Here is a 22,607-nt window from a genome sequence, read left to right on the forward strand (position 1 = left end):
TTTTTTAAACGCGATTTATTGAATACAAAATAAGTATGTGATGAGAGTTTTATCTCAATTTATATAAATTTATTTAAAAATCTGTTTTGAACAGAATTCGAAACAAGTTCTAAAGAGTTTCAGTGCCGTTGCAAACACTCCTAGGTTTAGGGGGTGTTTGGCAAAACCAAAACTATGGTTTCAGAATCACTTTTTCGCAAAACGAGGTAACCTTCTCCACATATTTACTTCGTAATCTGTAAAAGTACTTCTGAAACCATAGTTTAGTTTCTATCCAAACACCCCCTTATTCACTTTGCCCCATCGCACGTTTTGGCCCAAAGCGAACAGGCCCTTTGTCTATTAGTTTTTAAGAGAAGAAAATAGGCTGACGTCTTCAGGCTTTCCCGGCACACGCTGCTTCCTTCTTTTCTTTCTCTCGAAAGAATGTCACGTAGGATATTTGAGTAAGATTAAAACTATAATTTTAAAAGTATTTTTATGATACACTAAGTAAATATGTAAAAGAATTTATTTTAATTTGTAAAAAATTACTTGAAGAACAGTTTTAGGTAAGCCAAACACCCATGACCTCCTCCTGTCTTCATCACCCTCTTCTTGGATTCAAAATTCAAAATCTCCCTCCACAAGCATCATCAGAAGGTGATATAAATTGGTGTCCCAAATTAATGAATATGTTCTTCCTTTCTGCTCTTTCCCTTTCATGCTTTCTTTCTATTTTCATTTTGTATCTACGGTTCGAAGAACATGTGATGATGTTTTTTTTCACTTTATTCTAAAATAAGCTTCCCGTATCATACAAGCTAACCCCACACAATATTCTGACGATTCCAGTTCCGCCACCATTAAAGCTCTCTTGGAGCTTCACACTGAGTCCGATCCTATCCTCTCTGGCAATCCAAATCTTTCTTTTCCTTCTAAGCACCTCACAGACCTCAAGGATTCAGTCGAGTACCATAGCAATGCCAAAGTGGGCCTTGGGCTCTGGTCTTTTCTCATGCGCTGAACCTCCGCTCACTCCATTTCCTGAATTGCAGGGTCAATCGAGTCTGAGATTCAGAAGTGGATAAGCCGCGAAAGCATTGGCGATTTGAGCATATTTGAAACCAAATGTCAGTTATTGTGATATTTTTACTTCCTCTTTTATTTTTTTTCCAATAACGAAAAGGGTGGAAATTCCTAAATTGAAGATTGAAGATGATAAGGTGAAGACTCCTGTTTATTTTGTGGGCATTCTTTTTCTTCGATTTTAGTATTTTTTATCAGAATCTCAGGAAGGCAAGGCAGTCTAAATTTAGCAGGCCAGAGAGATAAAGAATAAGAAGATAGTTTAGGATTTTAAGGACGCAGCAATAGCAGGTTTAATCGTTCTCTCTATCCATTTTACCTTCATCAACTTTTTCAGATAAGTGCGAACTTTTAATATGATGACCCCTGTTTTCTGAACTTCTTTCTTATTGCTCCATGCTTTAGTTTTTTATTTCCTTGTCTTCTCTTCAAATTCTTTTTGCCTGCGAGCACCCGCAATTCTTGCTGTTAAGTTCTTTTGTTCTTCAAATCTTGTCTGGTTTGTGTGAAGAGATTACAGGTATTAGAGCAACTAAATAGGTATTTATTCTTCATTCATGACGTCTTGCAATTCTGCCTTTATTTTCTTCATTTATTTTTTGACCATTGATGTGCTATAATTTATCTTTACTTTATCGCGTAATTTAAGGTGGAGGCGGCAATTCCATTCAACCGGTGAATCATGGATTTGATTATTGATGTCTTCCTTATAGGTTGTAATTGTAATATGGGTTTTTATACACTGCGAGCGTGAGATAGATGCTCTTGAAGAATGTTTGCCTAAGTTTTTATTAATTCAAGCGGTCAGAAATGGAAAGAATGACTTCATTTGTCTCGAACCCCTTTTCCTTGTACATTTGTTTCCTTTGAATGATATATGGCCATAATTTTCAATAATATTCTACACTTTATAAATTTTGCTGGTATAGATCCTCTCAACAAGCTGCAACCTTTAGGAAGGAAGGAACCAAAACAAATGAAGTGATCCTTTGCATATCTTTCATTAGTTACCATAACCTTCCTTTGAATATGTAGATGAAACAGTGAAGATGATGAAGTGCAGACATTTATAAAGTTTGCTGGTATAGATTCTCTCAACAAGCTGCAACCTCTAGGAAGGAGTCACAATAAATGATGTCATTTACCATAATGTTTCAATTTAATGTTACATGTAAGCTTATTTAAAAGACTGTCTGTACTGGAGCAATTCAGAATCTTTTTGGTTGAAGGTGGATGTCTTCCATTAATCATTCATTGCTTTCCATTCAGCAATGTATCAAACATTGTATCCTTCCCAGTTTTATAATTGAGGGAACATTGTAGTTATCACATGTTTGACTCAATAATATAGAAAAGTAATTCATCCTGTACGTGACAGTTAAGAATTCAATACAAAACGGGCCTTTGTCCAGCTATGAATTTAACTTGGTTTGACTCGATGGGATTTTAAAAGTTTACACTACAGCTGTTAAACACTCTGACTCTTCAAATACATCTTATCAAAATTTCCCATGCATTGGGTGGAATGTTTGCACCCAATAAGTAGGCATTGGTAATCTCGCAGCTCTTTGTAACCAATGAGTAGTTTATGTTATCCAGAACAGGAAAGCAAAGCCATATCCATTCAAAGAGTTGGTCTGTAACAGACTCTCTAGATTACAAACATCATCAGCTCTCTTAAAATCCATGTGAGTTGGGATGTTTTGGTGATGGTTTATTTCTGAATATTAGACTTTAAAGAAATTGGCTTTACATGCGCGAAACCATCATTTTTTTTTTCCTGTATTCTTAACTTCCTCATAAATCTATTTGGCTTTTTTTAATTGATCCATCCGACCTTTCATCATAACTCTTCCTTTCTGAGGGAAAAATGATGGATGGAGAACCAAGAATAGAAGCACAAACACGAGCCTTGAATTATTAAATTACTATCAAGGATAATAACCTTTTTTTAATTAAATAAAATACATGTTGCAATTGTTGTGATTTTCAACTGCAGAGATTGAAATGTTACGGCAGAGTGGTTATATAGAGTATAGACTCGAGAGATTGAAATGTTAGGAGGTATAAATTTCTGTATTTTTCTCCAAAGAATATTTTATATCAGTATATTGGTGATGCTATTGCATAATTTTATTTTAAAATTCCCCGCTCACTTTTCTTTCTATTCAGTGATTATATAGATGATGCTAAAGATATTGCTTTAAAAAAAAAATTTGGGTTCTTACCAGTTATAAGAGCTAATTTTTTAGATTTTTCGGTAATCCTTCAATCCTTCAATGCATGGGAGGAAAGGGACATTGTTATCCGAAAATGGAAAAAAGCAAGTTCCTGTCAATTTTATCCCTTCCTTCAAGTTCTCTCTCTGTGTTTTTTGCACCAGCTCCTTCAAGTTCAATATGACGGCGGTCATGATGTGAGTGTTTTGGGTTGATAATATTGGATTATTATATTATGCAGATGGTTTCAATTTATTTTAATAGAAGTTGAAAACAATAAATATGAGATAGTTGAATGACAAGTTTTTTCCCATTGACTTAAGTGTGAAATAGTTCATGTCATTCAAATTTTTTTATTTAAAAAGTACTTATTTTTGTTGTTTTCTTTACACTTTTGAAGGTTTTTTTTTTTTCAGAGTGAACATTATATTTATGTTTCATTTAAATTATATTTAGAAAGTGCTTTTTATCTTTACAAAAATAAAAGTTTTATAATTAGTTTTTGTAATTGTTGAAAGTAAACTACATAATTTTTATGAATATCTTTTGGACATGGTTAAAAACTTCCATCTTAGTTGTAGAAGCTCCCTGTGCAACACGCGGGTAAGTACCTTCTAGTTTAAACCAAAAAGGGGGAAAAAAAAAAAAACAAAGAAAAGTAAAAGGAGATTTACTTCTTCAAACCATCAGTTTTTTTTTTTTAACTCAAAATATTTTCAAATCATTTTGAATTTGAAACTAATCTTTGTAACAGTGTTAAAATTAAAGTCTTGCCAATAAATATGCTTTTCAGAATTTGAACTTGCGTTCTCCTCTTTACGGAAATGAAACCGCTTATTATCTCAACAAACAATTTGTTGGTGATTAAAATGCTTGTTAATTGCTGCATGTTGACTTTAATATTGAGGAAGCTATTATTCTGTCAAGAGAAGTAAATTATTTAAGCTTGGCACAGGAATCTAGTTTTTGGGGAGACATGCTAGTTGTCTTTAACTTGTTATAAATGGTAACATTGAGTAAAGGAAAGTAATATCGGTGGTATATATAACTTCTAAGTTTGGTTGGTTATATTATTATACATATATTCTTATGAAGATAAATAGTAATTATAAGAGGAGATTAATTAGATAAAGTTGCTTATGATTATCATGTCAAGTTTTCTAATCACATGATATTTTTTTCCATGTAAAATTAATATTAAATTATTATATGAAAAAAGTTAGGGAAAAAAAAAAAGAACACATGACAGAGCGGTGGAGAACTTGATATTATAATTGTAGGAAATTGGTCTAAGTGTTTTTAACAATTAAAAAAAAAAAACTTGGGCAGATCGGCATGGTAGACTTCTGGGCTGTATGACAAATAACTATACAAAATTAAAAAAGGGTTACAAAGGGAAGTTCACAAAAAAGAAAAAGTGGCATTATCAATTTAAGAATCATATTTTCATTGTAAAGGACAGTTTATAAAAAAGAAAAAATAGCATTATCAATTTAAGAATCGTTTTTATTATCATTGCAATTGTGTAGGCCTAAAAACCTCATAAAATAAGTTAATTGATTGAAAGCGTGACTTGTGAGTAGACCTTAATATCACAATTTATTTTATACCGACTGACTCTTTATATATATATATATATATATATATATATATATAATGATTGAACAAACAACCCTTTTTTCTTTAAGGTATTTCCTGGAAAAAAGGGAAGGAGAAGAAAAATTTTGATGAGTTTGATTTAAAAAATTAATGAAATAGGATTAAAAAATTTTAATTAAGTTTTATTACTCTTTTTTTTAATATTTTTTAATCAAAATTTTATAACCCCTTTTTTTAATTTTTAAAATTAAACTCATCAAAATTTTTCCTCCTGTCTCCTTCTTCCCATTTCCTCATAACAAATATAGAGCAAAGCATAACTGTCATGAATTCACCTCTAAAATAATAAATAAAATTAAATTAATCTGGCATTATCTCTGGGGAGACAAAAATGAAATACTCCTCCGATGTTTAACATGGTAACTAATTTGAAAGTTAATATTAGTTATATATGCAAAATTTATTTCACATGATTGTCAATTTTTTTTCTAAATTAATCCTATTGATATTCACTCAATAATAATTAAGTAGGAGAAGAAATAAGTGAATTAAAAAATAATTAGGATATTTTAAAAAAATACTACCTCCGATCCTAATTACAAGAGTCAGTTGACTAATTTGAGGAGATTAAGAAAATAAGCTGAGTTAGTTATTTGTTCTAAATAGGTATTGTCTTTCTTAAAATATCCTTACTAATCAAGTGTATTAACTAGAACTATAATTATTAGAAAGATTATCTTAAAAAAATTAAGTAAATATTAAAAACAAAATGAATTGGAGTCTTATATTTAGCGGAGAATGATAAACAAAGAGGTCCCGCCAAGTGTTCGGCTACAAAAGGGATCAATTATTGAATGGGAACAAAACACCGTAGGCCCATGTGTAATCATGACTTCATTTTCCCATGTTTCTAAAGATGGCTCAAATTTTCCGTACGGATTTGGTTTTATTCGCAGAAATCTTGATGATACCATTGAAGAAATTTTTGCGTGAACCCGGCGCAACGCTTCATCAGCGGTCTGTCTAATTAAATGCAACCAGCTCACAAAAATCCTCAGTCTTACATGATACCGCAATCAAAGAAATAATCTTTTTGGGTCCCACCAATTTTTTTTTAACAATTATTCTTTGATTCTTTCCATCAATTAATTTCTCCCCCTTCCCCCTGTTGTCACTTCCAATTATGCCATGTTTGATCTTCCATCGAAGCATGACACCCTTTTGTTCACCTTAACAGCTCTACAGATTTTTTTTTTTTTAACAAAGCTCTACATTTGTTTTTAATTATATCTAGTATCTACAGTTGGTTTTGGGACAATAAAGACTTGGGGTGTTCTTAATATGTTACTACTTCTAAATTAGTTTGACTTTCAATTTGATGTTAAATATAGGATTTTAATTAATTATTTATTTTTTTAAGATAGTCCTTGTAGTAGTTGCTTTATCAAATATTAAAATTAATACACTTGATTAACAAGGGTATTTTAGAAAAGACAATACATATTTATTACAAATAACTAATTCAATAAATTTTATTAATCTACTCAAATTAGTCAATTAGCTCTTGTATTAAAGATAAGAAGTAGTATTAAGAGTATGAAATTTGTTTACCTTTATTAGTTATATCAATTGAAATAAATAATATATGTATGATATATACTGTAACTAAATTCATCCCAATCCGATGTTTATTATTTTAATTATATCTATCAAAATTTTAAATTTGCGTGGATCAATAATTTTATATACTAACTTTTATATTAGGTTAAAGTATATATTTAGTCTTCTATTGTTATATAAAGTTTCAGTCTTAATTTTAAAAAATATATTTTTAATCCTTTAACTCTAAAATCGCTAGTATTAAATGATGATTTTTTGTAATATTTATAATTATTTTGAAAATTAAACTTAATATGTTAGTTTTTAATAATATTTTATTAACATTCAAGATCTCAGTATTATTATTTTTTGTTAATAATTTTAAGGTAAACGGATTAAAAGTATATTTTTTAAAATAAAAAAACTAAATTAAAACCTTATGTAAAATTAAAAGACTAAAAGTATGTTTTAACCTTTATATTATCATATGAGTTAAAGCATATTTAGTACTTTAAAATATTTTATTAATTCTAAATTATTTTCTAGTAGATCAAGTATTTTAAATTACATTAAAAAATATTTTAAAGTACTAAAAAAATATTTTAAATTGCGTTAAATTCAAATTCTCTATTGCTTTGGATTGCGCTAATTTTTCATAACAACTGCTATATTATGCTAAGTGTAAAATTGTAAAAAAATATTTTAATATATTAAATGTACTTAAAAATATATTTTAGGATGTTAGATATATTTTAGAGGACAAAATTTAAGTCTATACTTATATTCATTAGATCTATTTCTCTAGTAAAATTGCAATGCATGGGTTTTCTAATAATAAAATTGATAGGAATAAAATTTTAAAATTATGGTAAACTAAGCAAATCCACTTACTTTTTAACTGTAGAGCTTTCAAACCAAAGGAAATGATACTGTGCTTTAATGGAAGAGAAAGAGGGGCATTGTTGGAAGTGAAAGAGAGAGAAATTAATTGATAGAACAAGATTGTTAAATATAAAAATTTATGGGACCCACTAGTTATTCTTTCTCTTGTTGTGATACTATGTAAGGGTGAAGTTATATGAGCCGCTCTTTTATTAGATATATTGCAAATGATGTGATGCGCCAAGTTCGCATAAGAATTTCTTGACATGATTGATGTGTCTGTAAATAAAAATGTTCATTAGTCATTAGTAACTGCTTACTGTACTTTTTGCTTCTTCTCTCTGTAATTTTTGTGCTCTTCCTCTGTTCTTGCTCTCATTTCTCTCTTTAATCATAAAAATCTTTTGATGCTCTTGCTCTTCTGTTTTGAGTTGCTTTTCTCCTTCTCTTTTAGAGAAAACAAAGCAAGAAAAAGAAATCTAAGAGTTTTGGGTTTTGTTTCAAAGTTTGTCGATTGAAAGAACCTGTTTTTTTTTCCAAGCTTTATTTTCTGGTATTTGAGTTGTTTTTTTATTCTTATCCTTGTCTATTGTCATTATTGTTGTTTAGCTAGTTCTTACTTAGAGAAAACCAAAAAAAAAAAAAGTTGTGTTGAAATCTTCTCTCGTAATTCCTTTTCTCAAACCCAAAAAAAGAGGGAGAGAAAGAAGAAGAAGAGGCTTTCATATCAAAAGCATTGCAGCATAGAAATCCCTAAGAGGTAAGGATTTAAACTCCATGATACTTATGAATTCTATTTTACACATATGCTCTCTTAAACTTTTTTTGTTTGTTTTAACTTGCTTTTATTTCTTAGATCTTGATCGGTCATATGAGGCATACTTGAATAATTCCCATTTACAGGTTAATATATGCATAGTTTTGGTCGTAGATTTCATTTATGCTCATAGAAACTTCTACGATAGCTTTGTTAAATTATAAACTAAAGTGGGTTATGCGTAATGCGTATTTATATATATTAAAAATAAAGGCACAGAAAAAATAAGTTAGTAGAAGTAGAAGTTGTTTTACATTTAAAAAGCACTAATAAGTTTTCAATAGTATTTTTTGGGGACAAAATTGTTTTATTTTTTCGTTAGATAATTAAAAATGGAAAGAACCTCCTAAATGTATTTTCTTTCTTTTTCGATTAATATTTATACATCTTTAATTAGCTCTCTTCTGCACCAATTTTCTTCAGTCACCATGGATTAGAAACATTTCTTGCTATTAAAAACATGATTGCTTTTATAAAAAGCAAGAGAAAAGTCTCCTATTAAAATTTTACTAGTGATAAGGACTTGATAGATTTTTGTACACAGAAAATATCAAGACTTTGCAACACACATAACAGTAATATTGATATTTTGATTCAGGTCCTCCTCATTAATAAGATTTTCAATAAGGAAATTTTTCTTATTCTTATCTAAATTTTTATGTCTTTACAATTTAGGTTATCATTCCCTTAATTTTTCTCTGACATTAGGGTCAAACCAAGAAGCAAGCAGAAGGTCCTTCCTATCATAGAGTTTGGAATACTTGGACAAGAGTCAAGAAGTAAGCATAGAATTTCATAATATTGATATTAAGAGCTTCCAAATCAACGTCTTTAATATCACTTAAAAAACAATAAATTAACAATATAATTTAGCGATCCAATTTTATTCTGTTACTAATTTCATGATTAGAATTAACAACATAATTATTCTGTCAAACAATCTATCAATAATCCATCACTAATTCTATTATAAAGTATTTGGGAATGGAAATGCTCAAAATTATCAATTTCTATTTCTCAATGTCATTATTAAAATGCTTGTCATCAAAATATTCTATCATTAATTTTGTGACTAAACCATGGTTCATCCCGCCCTTCCGTCTCATCCTTCACGTCATTGTGACCATGAGAGTACGGGAGATACAATTATTTTACTTAAATTATAAAAACCTTTCATTTATTTTAAAATTGTGCGAACATTCTTTGAAATTAAATCATATGTTATACAAATCTTTCTTATATAATTGATATGCCATTTTCGTTCAACTAAATGTTAGTTCTCTTAAAGTTTGACTCTTAAAATTTTGTTTTGACAAAAATACACCTGCTTAACATAAAAATTATTTAAATATTTATATTATATTTTCAAATAAATATTTTTTATACAACAAAAAATAACTTTAATACATATATTTTCAAGCTTTCTAATATGTTGTAAAGTTAATTTTGATTATATTATAAACTTTTGTAATTTTAATCTTTCATCACATGTATTGGAACTTATTTATTGAGTTTTTTTTTTTCAAATTAATGGCTAACAAATATTTCAAACACATATTTTTTCATCATATATTATAATTATAAATGATGCAAGATTGGGAGATTATATAAACAATTTAAATTTAAAATATAAAATTTTTAACAAAGCTTTAGTTACAAACACTTATAAACATACTCAGTCAGTTATATATTTTTTTTCAAAAATTAATCAAATTTTCAATCAAGTTTTTTCATGTATACATTAAGTAAAGGGTAAATATCATCTCTAGTTTTTAAAATTTGATCTTATTTTAATTTTAGTTTCTAAAATTTCATACTTTCATGAACCAAAAAAAAAAACTGTTCCATAAACAAAAAATCTGTAAGCAGATCAAAATAAAGTTAAATTTTAAAAATCGAAAGCACTTGTTTCAAATTTTAAGGACCAAATTAAAACTAAAACAAGATCAAATTTTTACAACTAAAGATGATATTAATCGTTGACTAAATTACTTAAACTTCTTTTCTAACATGATAAAAACATTATAAATATATCTATTTACAAAAGTAAATAAAAAATCAAGGAAAAGGGAAAACTTTTAAATTCTTTAAAAATATTTTAGCCAAAATTAAGAATTTACTATCATGATGTAAACTAGTAAACAAAAGTACTTTAATATAACTTTAATTAAAAAGTATCTTTTGAAATTTAAGTGTATGTTATCACAATAGATGATGGAAAATCATGTCAGCAAGACAAAATGTAATAGATTAAAGGTTGAAGTATTTTACTGTAAAATTTAGAGTCATATGCGGAAATCAAATTATTTGCAACGGCATTCTATAGGTGTGGGTGTGGCTTATGGAGAAACCAATAAGATTTATGGTTATTGAGTTTTCCAATTTTTGATTTGTGGTCTCTAGAAATAAGTTATGATATTATGCTAACATAATAAACTTATTTATTAAGGTAAAAAATGTTCATATTATTAGATATTTCCATTTAAACCTACTACATAAACTGACAAAAGAAACAAATACATATATTTACATATTTTTAATTCTCACCACCTTTTTCTTTCTAATTTATAGTGACTTCAGATTTTTTCGTATCAACCCAGCAATGTTATGGAGCACATTCTAAAAGACTACAATAACTTGTTAGAAGAGAGAGCTCTTTAGATTTATAAATCAAACTTTTCTTCTAAGGCTTGAGGCTCATAACATTTTGTGAGTGCAATGGATTGTCAAACTAACTTCCCTGTCATATTTATATTGGATTGTTTCATCTAAAACATAGAGGTTACGAAATTTTGTGCACTATAAAAGTACTAAGATTTTGATTACTATGATTTGTTTTTTATGCTAAATATTGGATCATAGTATAGTTGTGCCTGAGGTATCACGATATGACCTTGTTGTTTTTGTAATTGTAATCTCATCATGTATGATAGATGGCGGAGATTGCGGCCAGTAGTGCTGCTGCAACAAAATGTACTGATATATTGGTAGACAAAGTAACAAAGGAACTTCCATATTTGTGTTGTTACAAGAGTTATGCAGCTGAATTTGAAGAGAGAAAAGGAGAATTGTCAGCTGGAGTGGAGAGTGTGGACATGAAGATAAAAGAAGCCAAAAGAAGGAATGAAACTCAAATTGACCCTTTAGTTAAGCATTGGGTTCGAAAAGCCAACAACTTCATTCAGCAAGAAACAAGACCAAAGAAATGGTTTGGTTTCTGTAATGATTGGTTTTTGCAATATTCACTGGCGAAGAAATTAGAGCGCATCATGCAAGAGATTCCAACAATAATGGAGAAAGCTGAGAACTTCTCACAAGTTGCACATGCAGCTGGACCTCCAGGCATGGAGTTCTATTCACAAGAGTTTATGCATTTTAAAAGTAGAAACTTAGTTTATGAACAACTTAGGGAGGAGCTGAAAAATGACAATATACATAGGATTGGATTGCAAGCAATGGGAGGATCAGGGAAAACCACAATGACAAAAGCAATTGGTAAGGAACTTGAAAATTCAAAGGCATTTGATAAAGTTGTCTTCATTGAAGTGCCTAATCCTGTTGACGAAAAGAAGATTCAAGATGAAATTGCAAAAAAATTGGAGTTGAAGTTGGAGGATGGCAAGGATTTAACACACGCAGAACAAATATGGATCAGAATCACTAATGCTGGAAGTGTATTCATAATACTTGATGATGTCTGGGAAGAGCTCAAACTTGAGAACATAGGGATTCACCATGGCATCCATACCCAGGGCCGGTGTTGTGTCTTGCTAACCACACGTTATGAGACAATTTGTAGAAGAATGGGCTGCCAAAAGACTGTTAAACTAGGGCTCTTGCCTGAGGAAGACGCAGTGAATCTTTTCCTACATCATGCCACCGAAAATGGGAAGGATTGTCCTAATAAATTGAAGTTGCTAGCATCAAAAGTTGTGATTGAGTGTGGAAACTTACCAGTTGTAATTGTAGCAGTTGCACGAACATTTAGAAATTGGGATCCAAATGAATGGGAGGATGCTTTTGCAGTAATAGAAAAATATTCATCCTTAAGGCATGGGAACACTGATGAAGAAGTGAAAAAGTTTTACAATTCTCTGAAAATAAGCTTCAAGTGTCTAGATAGAGGAGCGCAAGATCTCATCCTGCTATGTTCTATATTCCCAAGAGCTTATGAAATACCAGTAGAGGTTTTAAGCAGAATTGCTATAGGTTCAGGGCTTAGTGAAAATGTTGGCAGCTACTATAGAGCAAGAAGTGAAGTTCTTTCAATCAAAACCACACTCGTACGTTCTGCTTTATTGCTCACTACTAGAGAAAGATTTGTAAAGATGCATGATGTGATTCGTGATATAGCCCATCAAATAGGAGATGAAAAGATTCAAGTAATCATGGATTCTAAAAGTAAATTGAAGGAGAATGTAAAATATTCATCATGGATGATAGATGACTTTTCCAACTCTTTTGAGGGCATTAATCTTGAGGTTCTTTTAGTATGGGTAAATAATGCAAGTCATTCTTTGGGAGTTCCTGAGGCATTCTTTGGAGGTATGAAGGGTCTTAGAGTTTTGCTTTTGTGTTCTAAGGTTAAGTTTTGGAGAACATTGGCCTTGTCACTGCCAAAATCAATTCATTCACTTGAAAATATCCAAACACTGTCCCTAACAAATTGGGAGTTGGGTGATATATCTATTTTGCAAAACCTCAAAAAACTCCAAACTCTTGAATTGACAAATTGTTCAATTAGTGAATTGCCAAATGAAGTTAGCCAACAGGAGAAACTGAGGTTGCTAGGCTTGGTAGATTGTTCAATCGAAAAGATCCCATTTGAGGTGATTGGGAGATGCTCGAAACTTGAAGTATTGTATTATATTTCAAATCATGACACTCTTAAAATTAATCCAAAGCCTTCTAAAATTATAGATCTTCATCAAGAATTTAGAATATATCATGTAGAAGGCAACTACTCTTACCAGCGTTCTTTTCAATTGGATGCTTCAACAAAAAGATATTTCAATTCAACCAAGTTAAAAGGGATCTTGTCCGAAAGCACAATCAAATCCCTGGCAGCAAGAGCAGAGATTCTTGAGTTAACAGAATGTAATGATACAAGATGGACAAACCTTATTCCTGACATAGTTGATCCTCAAGAAGATGAAGGCATGAATGGCTTAATTAGGCTTTCTTTGAAATCTTGGCCTGCAATACAATGCCTCATCAATACAAGTGGAATTCAATCTCATGCAACCATCTTCTCAAACTTAGTTGAGGTACAACTTTCTAACATGTGTGTGAGGGAATTATGTCATGGTGATTTTCCTAATGACTTTCTCAAGCAACTAGAGAAGCTATACATAAGTGGTTGTGCTGAAATAGACGGCACACTATTGAAGGGCAAGCTAGAGCTAAGTAGTTTGAAATCTATAGAGTTAAATGGTTATTCGATAACATATCTTTTCTGTCTATCCACAGCTCAAAGTCTAAAGCAACTGGAAAAGTTGGACATAAGCGGATGCTCAAAGATGAAATGCCTAATAAGTGATGATAAGAGATCTGCAGAGCAAAAAGTGGACGATCATCATGATTGTAATCAAAAGACCCATCACTCAATGTTCTCGAAATTGAGGTCTCTGAACATTGAAGAATGTCATGAATTGGAATTTATATTGCCAATTCCTTGCAAAGAGCTAGAAAGCGTGAAAATCCGTGGTTGTAATAAGCTAGAATTCATATTTCGGCAATGTTTAGAGGAGGGAGGTATGCGTCAAATGGAAAAGGAAACCATACTCCCCTCACTACAAGAAATAGAAATTGCAAACGTATCCAAATTCATCAACATATATCCAGAATATTATCTCCCACAGTCTTCTGAAGTGCAAAAATCATGGGGCCCTCTGTGTCGTTTATCTTCAAAAGCAAGTGCCTTCAGCATCAATGAACTATCTTTTTCCAGGGCCAATCAATTGAACCTTACTTAGGTACTTTGTCTCACTTTTTTTGGTTACTATGATTGTGATTTTGTAATGTAATAACATATTGACAAATATTTTAATGTAACATAGGCATTAAAGGAGAAACATCTCGGTAAAGCTAGTGGACTTTTTACACCTTCATTATGTTCGTACAAGAATTTAAGAAAGATGAGTGTAGAGGGATTTTCTGAGTTGAAGTCACTTCTTACCCTGTCGATTGCCTCATCATTGAAATTGTTAGAAGAATTAACAATAAGTAAATGTGGTGAACTGGAGCACATAGTCATAGATGAGGGGCATGCTTACAGTCATATGAATGATTGTTGTATCTTTTCCAACTTAAAGCAAGTTGAAGTCTTCAATGCTGAAAAGTTGAAATATGTGTTTGGAAAATGTCATTCCAATCAAAGGCATAATGTTCAGATTGAACTTAATCTCCTAGATCTCAAAAGACTAAGCCTTCATGATGTGCCAAATATGGTGAGTATTTGCACCAAAAAGTATTCTGTGAAGGCATTATCTCTACAAGATATAAGTTTGAAAAACTGCCCACAACTTCCCATAAATAATGTTATAGATTTATCCATTGATGTGCAAAAAAGAGATCACCTCTCAAAGCAAAAGGTAAACCTCTTTCCTACTATTTTTTTTAGTTTTTGAATATTTAAGTAGAGAAAATTTATTCTTTTGTGTGAAGATTTCTACTTGTGGTAGCTTTTTGCGTGTGAATAGACACATATATTATTGATTTTGATGGCTTGTTCAAAAGTATGCCTTATGTTAGTAGGTTACTTTTTCACCTCTGACTTCCACTTTAAAACATTTATATTGTTTAATTTTTCCTTGTTATTTTACTTTTTCATTTACAGAAGTATTTAGAATGCTGAAATTTACATTCTTTATAATTTTTATTATAAAAGTTGATGTCGTATAGATTAAAATATATAACTTTGGCTTCTAGGTAATTGTTTAAAGAAAAAATCACAAATAAAGATTTTGAAAAATATAAAATTGCAATTTGGATTTTTGAATTCAAAAAGTTATTGCTAGGGACCTCATCTTAAATTTGAATTGTGAAATACTGATCGTGAGTATAAGACGAAGTTGCCTTCCTATTGAAAATAACAAGTGAACTATTGGGAATAACAAGCATAGCATTTAAAATTACAAGTGAAGTATTTCAAATAATAAATTTGTACTACGAAAAAATAAGTACAATTTTAGAAATTACAAGTTAAGTATTTCAAGTAACAATTTAAGTATTCCAAGTAATAGGAGGGCAATTTGGTTTTTTATACAATATTTGCTAATTTATATTTAAAAGCCAGTTCTTGACAACAATTTTAGGATTTGAAGAATCCAAATTGCAATTTTATATTTTCTATGGCCATTATTTGCAATTTTTCCTTGTTTAAATAGAAAATAATAGAAAAGCAAAAGATAGAAATTTTAGTTTGAGCTCAATTTATATCAAAAGCGAACATTTCTTTTGTTTACAATATGAGAAAAATTAGGGGAGAAATTCAAAATATTTATATCTTATAAGTTGTTAGAAAAGCTGAGTAAAATTTCTCTTGAATTCTTCTTGGTTTCACGAGTTCTGTAAAGAACCGGAAAAAGTATTTTCTATTTTTTTTAAATATAACAACATACTAAAATGTTCTTTATTAGTTTATTGAAGAAGAATTCATATGTATTTACTAGGAAAAAGGAAAAAAATGAATTAACATGTTTGTATTTAACCAAGGCATCCAAATCGAAGCACGAGCCAAGTACAGCTTATGGATATTTTCCACTACCATTATCTCAATCCAGTTTGAGAGGGATTGAGATAACTGGATTTTCCAAGTTAACATCACTCTTTACCATATCCATTGCCTCATCACTGAAGTTCTTGGAAACATTGTATGTCAAGGAGTGTGATGCACTGGAACATATTATAACAGACGAGGGGCCTAATGGTCAAGATCATATGAATGTGCACTCTATCTTTCCTAACTTACAACAAGTCTATATTTGGAGCTGTAACAATTTGGAATTTTTATTCCCAGCTTTTTATTCAGAAGACTTTAAGGAGTTGGGATATGTGAGCATCGGGAAGGCAGAAAAGATGAAATATGTATTTCCAGAATGTCATGCTGATCAGAATCATAATGTTCAGAGTAAACTTAATCTCCCAGCCTTGAAAACAATATACCTTGTAGATTTACCAAATATGGTTAGTATTTCCACAGAAAATTATTACGGGGAGGTATTAAATCTAGAATATATTAGTATTGAAGGATGTCTACAGCTTTGTTACTATTGAGAGGAAAAACAGAACAGATTCATTCATGAAAACAGAAATGACCTCAGGTACATACTAAGTAGCCTCCTCACTCAAGCCACGTCAGCAGCCATACACTCTCTCTCCTGTAACTAACCTGATAGCATGAATATTCGCTGACCTGATAGCTAATTACATAAAGGTCCCCTCGTGTATTATTTACCCTAATAGAATTACCATATACCATATAACAATATACTTCCCCCCCTAAAAAACATCCTTGTCCACAAGGATGGATGTGGCTTGAGGAGCCGTAGTAGCAAAATGAGGGAACTGCTGCTTGATGGTTGTGAGGTCCTCCCATGTTGCATCTTCTGGTTGAGTAAATTTCCAGCGGATTAGAACCTGAGTGACAGGCATGTTATGTCGTTTCACAATCTTCCTCCCTAGTATCTCTTCTGGTTCAAGCGAAAATTGCCCTTGGGCATCAACGGGGGGTAAGGTTGGAGACGCATGATCAGTAGTACCAGTATGCTTTTTCAATAAAGAGACATGGAATACAGGGTGTATCCTAGTATCTGCCGGCAACTTCAATTCATAAGCAACACTGCCCACCTTCTTAGTAATCTGAAAAGGTCCAAAATAACGAGCTGCCAGCTTGTGCAGCGAAGAATTATTAAGCAGATTCTTGCGGAAAGGGTGAAGCTTTAGATATACCCTATCTCCTACCTCAAAATGTCGTTCAGATCTGTGCTTGTTGGCCTGATTAACCATCCGGTGTTGAGCCTTTAGTAGGTGCTGTTTAAGTAATTGCAGAACTAACTCCCTAGCCATGCAAGTTCGGTCCACAACATCATTAGGAGAATCACCAGAAATATAAGGTAGATGGGTAGGAGGAGCCATGCCATAGACAGCTTCAAAAGGGGTCATCCCAATAGCTGAATGATAAGTTGTGTTATACCATAATTCTGCTAAGGGCAGCCACTTAACCCACTGTTTCGGAAAGTCACCAGTCATACAGCGGAGATAACACTCCAAACAACGGTTTAGAACCTCAGTTTGACCATCCGATTGAGGGTGATAGGCAGAAGAATAGTTCAAATTCACACCATATAAGCGAAATAATGATTTCCAGAATTTCCCACAAAAAATAGGGTCACGATCAGAAACAATCGATTTAGGAAACCCATGCAATTTCACCACATTATCCATAAAGACTTGGGCCACTTCCACAGCTGTATACGGATGTTTCAAAGCCATAAAATGGGCGGCTTTAGACAACCTATCCACAACTACTAAAATAGTTGTCTTAGCATAAGACTTAGGCAAGCCACTAATAAAATCCATAGACAATTCAGACCAAACATGTTCAGGTATTGGGAGGGGCTGTAAAAGACCTGGAGAAGCTACCAGTTCTGGTTTAAATCGTTGACAAGTATGGCACTCTCGAACGTAGTTGCGCACATCCTTTTCCATCCCCTTCCAGTAAAAAATAGAAGAGAGGCGCCTGAAAGTAGGTTGCATTCCTGAGTGGCCTCCAATTCCATCACCATGAAAATAAGAGAGCAATTCACGCCGTAGGTTACAATCAGCCCCTACCACCAATTTCCCCTTCCTTTTTAAGAGACCATGCTGCCATGTGAATTTAGGATGGGATAAGGGGTTGGACTCAATCTCCTTGATCAATATCCGCAATTCATCATCAACCAGCCATGAGTCACGTACCCTGTCATAAAGAGGTGACACTGGTGCAGAAATAGCAGCAATAGTTCCTTCTGAACGCCCGGATAATGCATCAGCAGCAGCATTTTCACTGCCTTTGCGGTATACAATGTCAAAATCCAAGCCCCACATTTTGTGCAACCACTTAAACTGAATCTGATTCAGATCGCTTTGCTCCAGTAAATGTTTTAAAGGCAAATGATCTGTCTTTATGACAAACTTCCGACCCCATAGGTAAGAACGCCATTGTTTGACAGCAAACACAATGGCTAATAGTTCTCTCTCGTAAGCAGATAATGGCTTCCTCTTGGGAGCAAGGGCCTTACTTACAAATGCTACTGGATGCCCTCTTTGAGACAAGACAGCACCTATACCAAAACCAGATGCATCGGTTTCAATAACAAAAGTGTCATCAAAATTGGGGAGAGCAAGCACCGGGGGAGAAATCATGGCCTGCTTGAGTGCTTGAAAAGCAGATTCTGCTTCCTTTGTCCACAAGAAAGCCTGGTCTTTCCTTAAGAGATCGGTCAGGGGTTTAGCTAGTGTACCATATTGCTGCACAAATCTGCGATAATACCCTGTGAGACCCAAGAACCCTCTTAACTCTTTCAAGGAGCTAGGTATTGGCCAAGAGGAAATGGCTTCTAGCTTCCGAGGATCTGCTTGAACTCCTTGTTCTGATATTATGTGTCCCAAATAATCAATTTGCCTAGCTGCAAAGGTGCATTTTGAAGCCTTGGCAAATAATTTCTGCTGCTGTAGGGTGACCAAGGTCGTTTCTAAATGCTGCAAGTGAGATTGCCAATCCTTGCTGTAGACTAAAATGTCATCAAAAAAGACTAGGATAAATTTCTGTAGATAAGCTTTAAACACAGAATTCATCAATCCTTGGAAAGTGGCCGGGGCATTCGTTAGCCCAAAGGGCATGACCATGAATTCATATAACCCCTCATGAGTGCGAAATGCAGTTTTGGCAATGTCTTCCACCCTCATCCTAATCTGATGGTATCCAGCCCTTAGGTCCAGTTTAGAAAAATAGGTAGCACCTGCCAGTTCATCAAGCAGCTCTTCTATAACTGGGATAGGAAACTTATTTTTAACAGTAGCATCATTGAGCCTCCGGTAGTCAACACAGAATCTCCATGTTCCATCTTTCTTTTGCACTAGAACAACAGGAGCAGCAAAAGAGCTACTGCTTTCTCTAATGACACCATTACTCAGCATCTGTTGTACCTGGTGTTCAATCTCAGCTTTCTGAAGAGGCCCATATCTATACGGTTTGCAGCTAATAGGTTTATCCTCTTTAAGGGGAATGGCATGATCAAACCTACGAGGTGGAGGTAACTCCTTAGGCTCATCAAAGACTGGAGTATATTTATCTAACAAGTGTTGTAGGTCGGAGCGCTGTGTTGGTGTTAAATCTGAATTGAAACTCAATTTCAGCTGTAGCTGAGAGGGAATGTGAATGAGGAAGATATGCGGAGCCACTACTAATTCCTTGGAAGCACTCAATTCATTAGCTGGCATAGGATTCTTGCAACCCAGGCCTCGTAATTCTACAGTCTGACCTTCCCATTTAAATTCGAACAGCTTTAATTCCACATCCATAGAGAAACGCCCCAATTTTCTCAACCACTGGGTACCCAGTATCGCATCATACCCTCCTATCTTCATAACCAAGAAATTATCACAGAAGGTGTATCCCCCCATATCCCATGACAAATCGGGACAGTGCTTAGTAACACTCACCTTGCGAGAGTCAGCTACAGTTAATGTGACCTCCGGTCGTTCATGAATCCTCAAGTTAAGCCTCTTAGCCATGGCGGAGTTAATCACATTATGTGAGCTGCCCGTGTCAATTAAGATGATGATTCGCTGCTTCTTGATGTGCCCAACCAATTTCAGGGTAGCCACGTCCTCTCTGCCTTCAATGGCGTTAAGCGTGCCATAGGAATCAGGGGCCACTTCATCCAGAGCGTCTTCAAACTGTTCATCAGCATCCTCAATCAGTAGAGAGAAGACGTGTGTCTCTTTGCAGCGATGAGAAGGAGTGTATTTTTCGGCACACCAGTAACATAGGCCTCTCCTCCGGCGATCATCCATCTCCTTCTTAGTAAGATGCCTGGTGGGCTTGGACGCTACCGAGGACGAAGAAGGGGGAGTGACGGCCGAAGATTTAGACGCAGGCGACGATGGCGTTTTGGATTTGTCGGGTCCAGTGGAACTGTCAGGAAATGGGCCGGACTTCAAGCCCACATTGCCAGAGCTCTTCGGATAATTGCCAGCCCAAGATGTCTTTCGAAGAGGACCGTGGTCATGCAACGCCTGAACGACCGCTTCTTGCATCCTCGCCGAACACGCAGCACTCGCCAGAGAAGAAGGCGTAAAGTTTGAAACCAGCTTCTGGATGTCATCTCGCAACCCACCAATGAACAAATTAACAGCGACACTTTCGGGAATATCAACCTCTGAAAGAAGTTCATCGAATTTCTTCTCGTACTCCTGAACCAGTCCGTCCCCTTGCTGAAGCCGCTTGAGAGTTATCAATGGATTTTCCTCGTGCACATTAGAAAATTTCGCTTCCATGCTACGGAAATACTCATTCCACCCAACCTCAGAACAGGACCGGTGTTTCATGAATGTTTGGTGCCAACGTAATGCGTGACCCTCCAAATGAATCGACAACAAGCGAATGCGTTGATCTTGAGGTGTGCCGTCCACCTCGAAAAATTGCCTACACCGGTAAGCCCAGCCTCTAAAGTCCTCTCCGTCAAATTTGGGAAACTCGATTCTGGTTTGTCTCGTCGGCACCACATACGGAGGAGGAGGCGGTGTAAGAATCTCACTGAAGGTGCCGAAAGGAGGAACACGAGGTGGTGTGACAGCACGAGAGGCACCTTCGCCGTTGGTGGAGGCAGGACGTTTCCCGGCATCGGACAGCTTAGCAGAGATATCTTTGAGATAACCTTCGAGGCGAGCATTGGTGGTTTTGAGTTCAGTGATGTCCAGAGAATGCTGCTCCAATCGTGAGTGAATGGAGTCGATGGTTCCCTGTTGCAGATCAAGTCGTTGCTCCAAGTCGCTGAAGCGTTCCGATGATCGTGTCTCCGGCATTGCACCGGAGGTGGCTCTGATACCTATTTGTTACTATTGAGAGGAAAAACAGAACAGATTCATTCATGAAAACAGAAATGACCTCAGGTACATACTAAGTAGCCTCCTCACTCAAGCCACGTCAGCAGCCATACACTCTCTCTCCTGTAACTAACCTGATAGCATGAATATTCGCTGACCTGATAGCTAATTACATAAAGGTCCCCTCGTGTATTATTTACCCTAATAGAATTACCATATACCATATAACAAGCTTCCTCAAACTTTTATAGATTTCTTGGTTGGTGGACACAAAAGACAAGAAGATCTCTCAAGCAGAAAGGTAAACCTCTCTGCCGTTTGCTAGTTTATAATCAATCACCTAAAGAGACTCTTTAAGACTAACATATCTCAATTGTATGCTTACAGGCATTATCTTTCAAGGAGAAAGGTAAGGCACTTTCGAACTTGCAAGAGTTGGCTGATTTAAAGGATATATATGTGGGACCTAAAATCTCTGAGCTTTCAAAACCTTTCTGTTCTAGAATTTGAAAAATGCAAACAGTTGAAGTTCATAGTGTCTGCTTGTACCACGAGAAGCATACCAGAACTGAGAAGGCTATTCATATCAGACTGTGAAGAGTTGGTGAGCATAATTGAGGATGATGAAGAGAATCAACAAAATCCTTTGGATCTGCATCAACCATGTTTCCCAAAGCTATGCCATATTCGAGTAAAGCACTGCAAGAAGTTGAAATGCTTATTCTCTGTCTCTACATGTGCTAAACTTCCATGTCTCTTGACGTTGGAGATAGAAGATGCTCCTGAGCTTGCTCAAGTATTTGAATGGAAGCAGGGCGCGCCGCAAGAGTTGGTCATCAAGGATGTGCTTCCAAATTTACTTGCAATAAGACTGGTAAAACTACCAAGTCTTCACACTATCTATCATGGAATTGATTTCCAAACTGTGAAAATCCGTATTGTGCAAGATTGTAACAATATCCCTTCACCTAATGTCAGCTCCTCTGAGAGTAAGTATTCACATATACGTAGTTAATCGAAATCATTAACTGCTACATATGATTTCTTCTCATAGTAATGATAACGAAATTGTGGTTTTGGTTGTGCAGTATTTGATTATCTCGATTATTCTTTTCCCCAAGAAAAGACCTTCAACTACACATACGGTATTATTCAGGAATGGGCTTGCGAGGTTAGCACCAGACTTCTACTAATTTTGGTAGAAATTCAATACTTCCCCTAACTTTCTTATTTTGTCGGCTAAGATTACTATTTTTATGTTAATATATATATATATATATATATATATATTCTATTATTTTTCAGATTGAAGAAGAGGAACCACAATATGT

General features: G+C 33.9%; 1 protein-coding gene across 1 annotated transcript; it reads left to right on the forward strand.

Annotated features, from left to right (window-relative positions):
- The first annotated feature begins 11,117 nt into the window (after window positions 1–11,117).
- Window positions 11,118–14,159, forward strand: LOC114712740 (probable disease resistance protein At4g27220). The gene has a single exon (XM_028897284.1). The coding sequence runs from the start codon at window positions 11,118–11,120 to the stop codon at window positions 14,157–14,159; it is 3,042 nt and encodes a 1,013-aa protein (XP_028753117.1).
- The last annotated feature ends 8,448 nt before the right edge of the window (window positions 14,160–22,607 follow it).

Source organism: Neltuma alba, unplaced genomic scaffold (genome assembly GCF_004799145.2).
Source record: "Neltuma alba isolate B1F8T4 unplaced genomic scaffold, ASM479914v2 tig00011396_pilon, whole genome shotgun sequence".
Taxonomy (NCBI): Eukaryota; Viridiplantae; Streptophyta; class Magnoliopsida; order Fabales; family Fabaceae; genus Neltuma; species Neltuma alba.

What these genes read in the sequence shown, in the direction of transcription:
- LOC114712740 (XM_028897284.1), top strand. Translation starts at nt 11,118, where the DNA reads ATGGCGGAGATTGCGGCCAGTAGTGCTGCTGCAACAAAATGTACTGAT.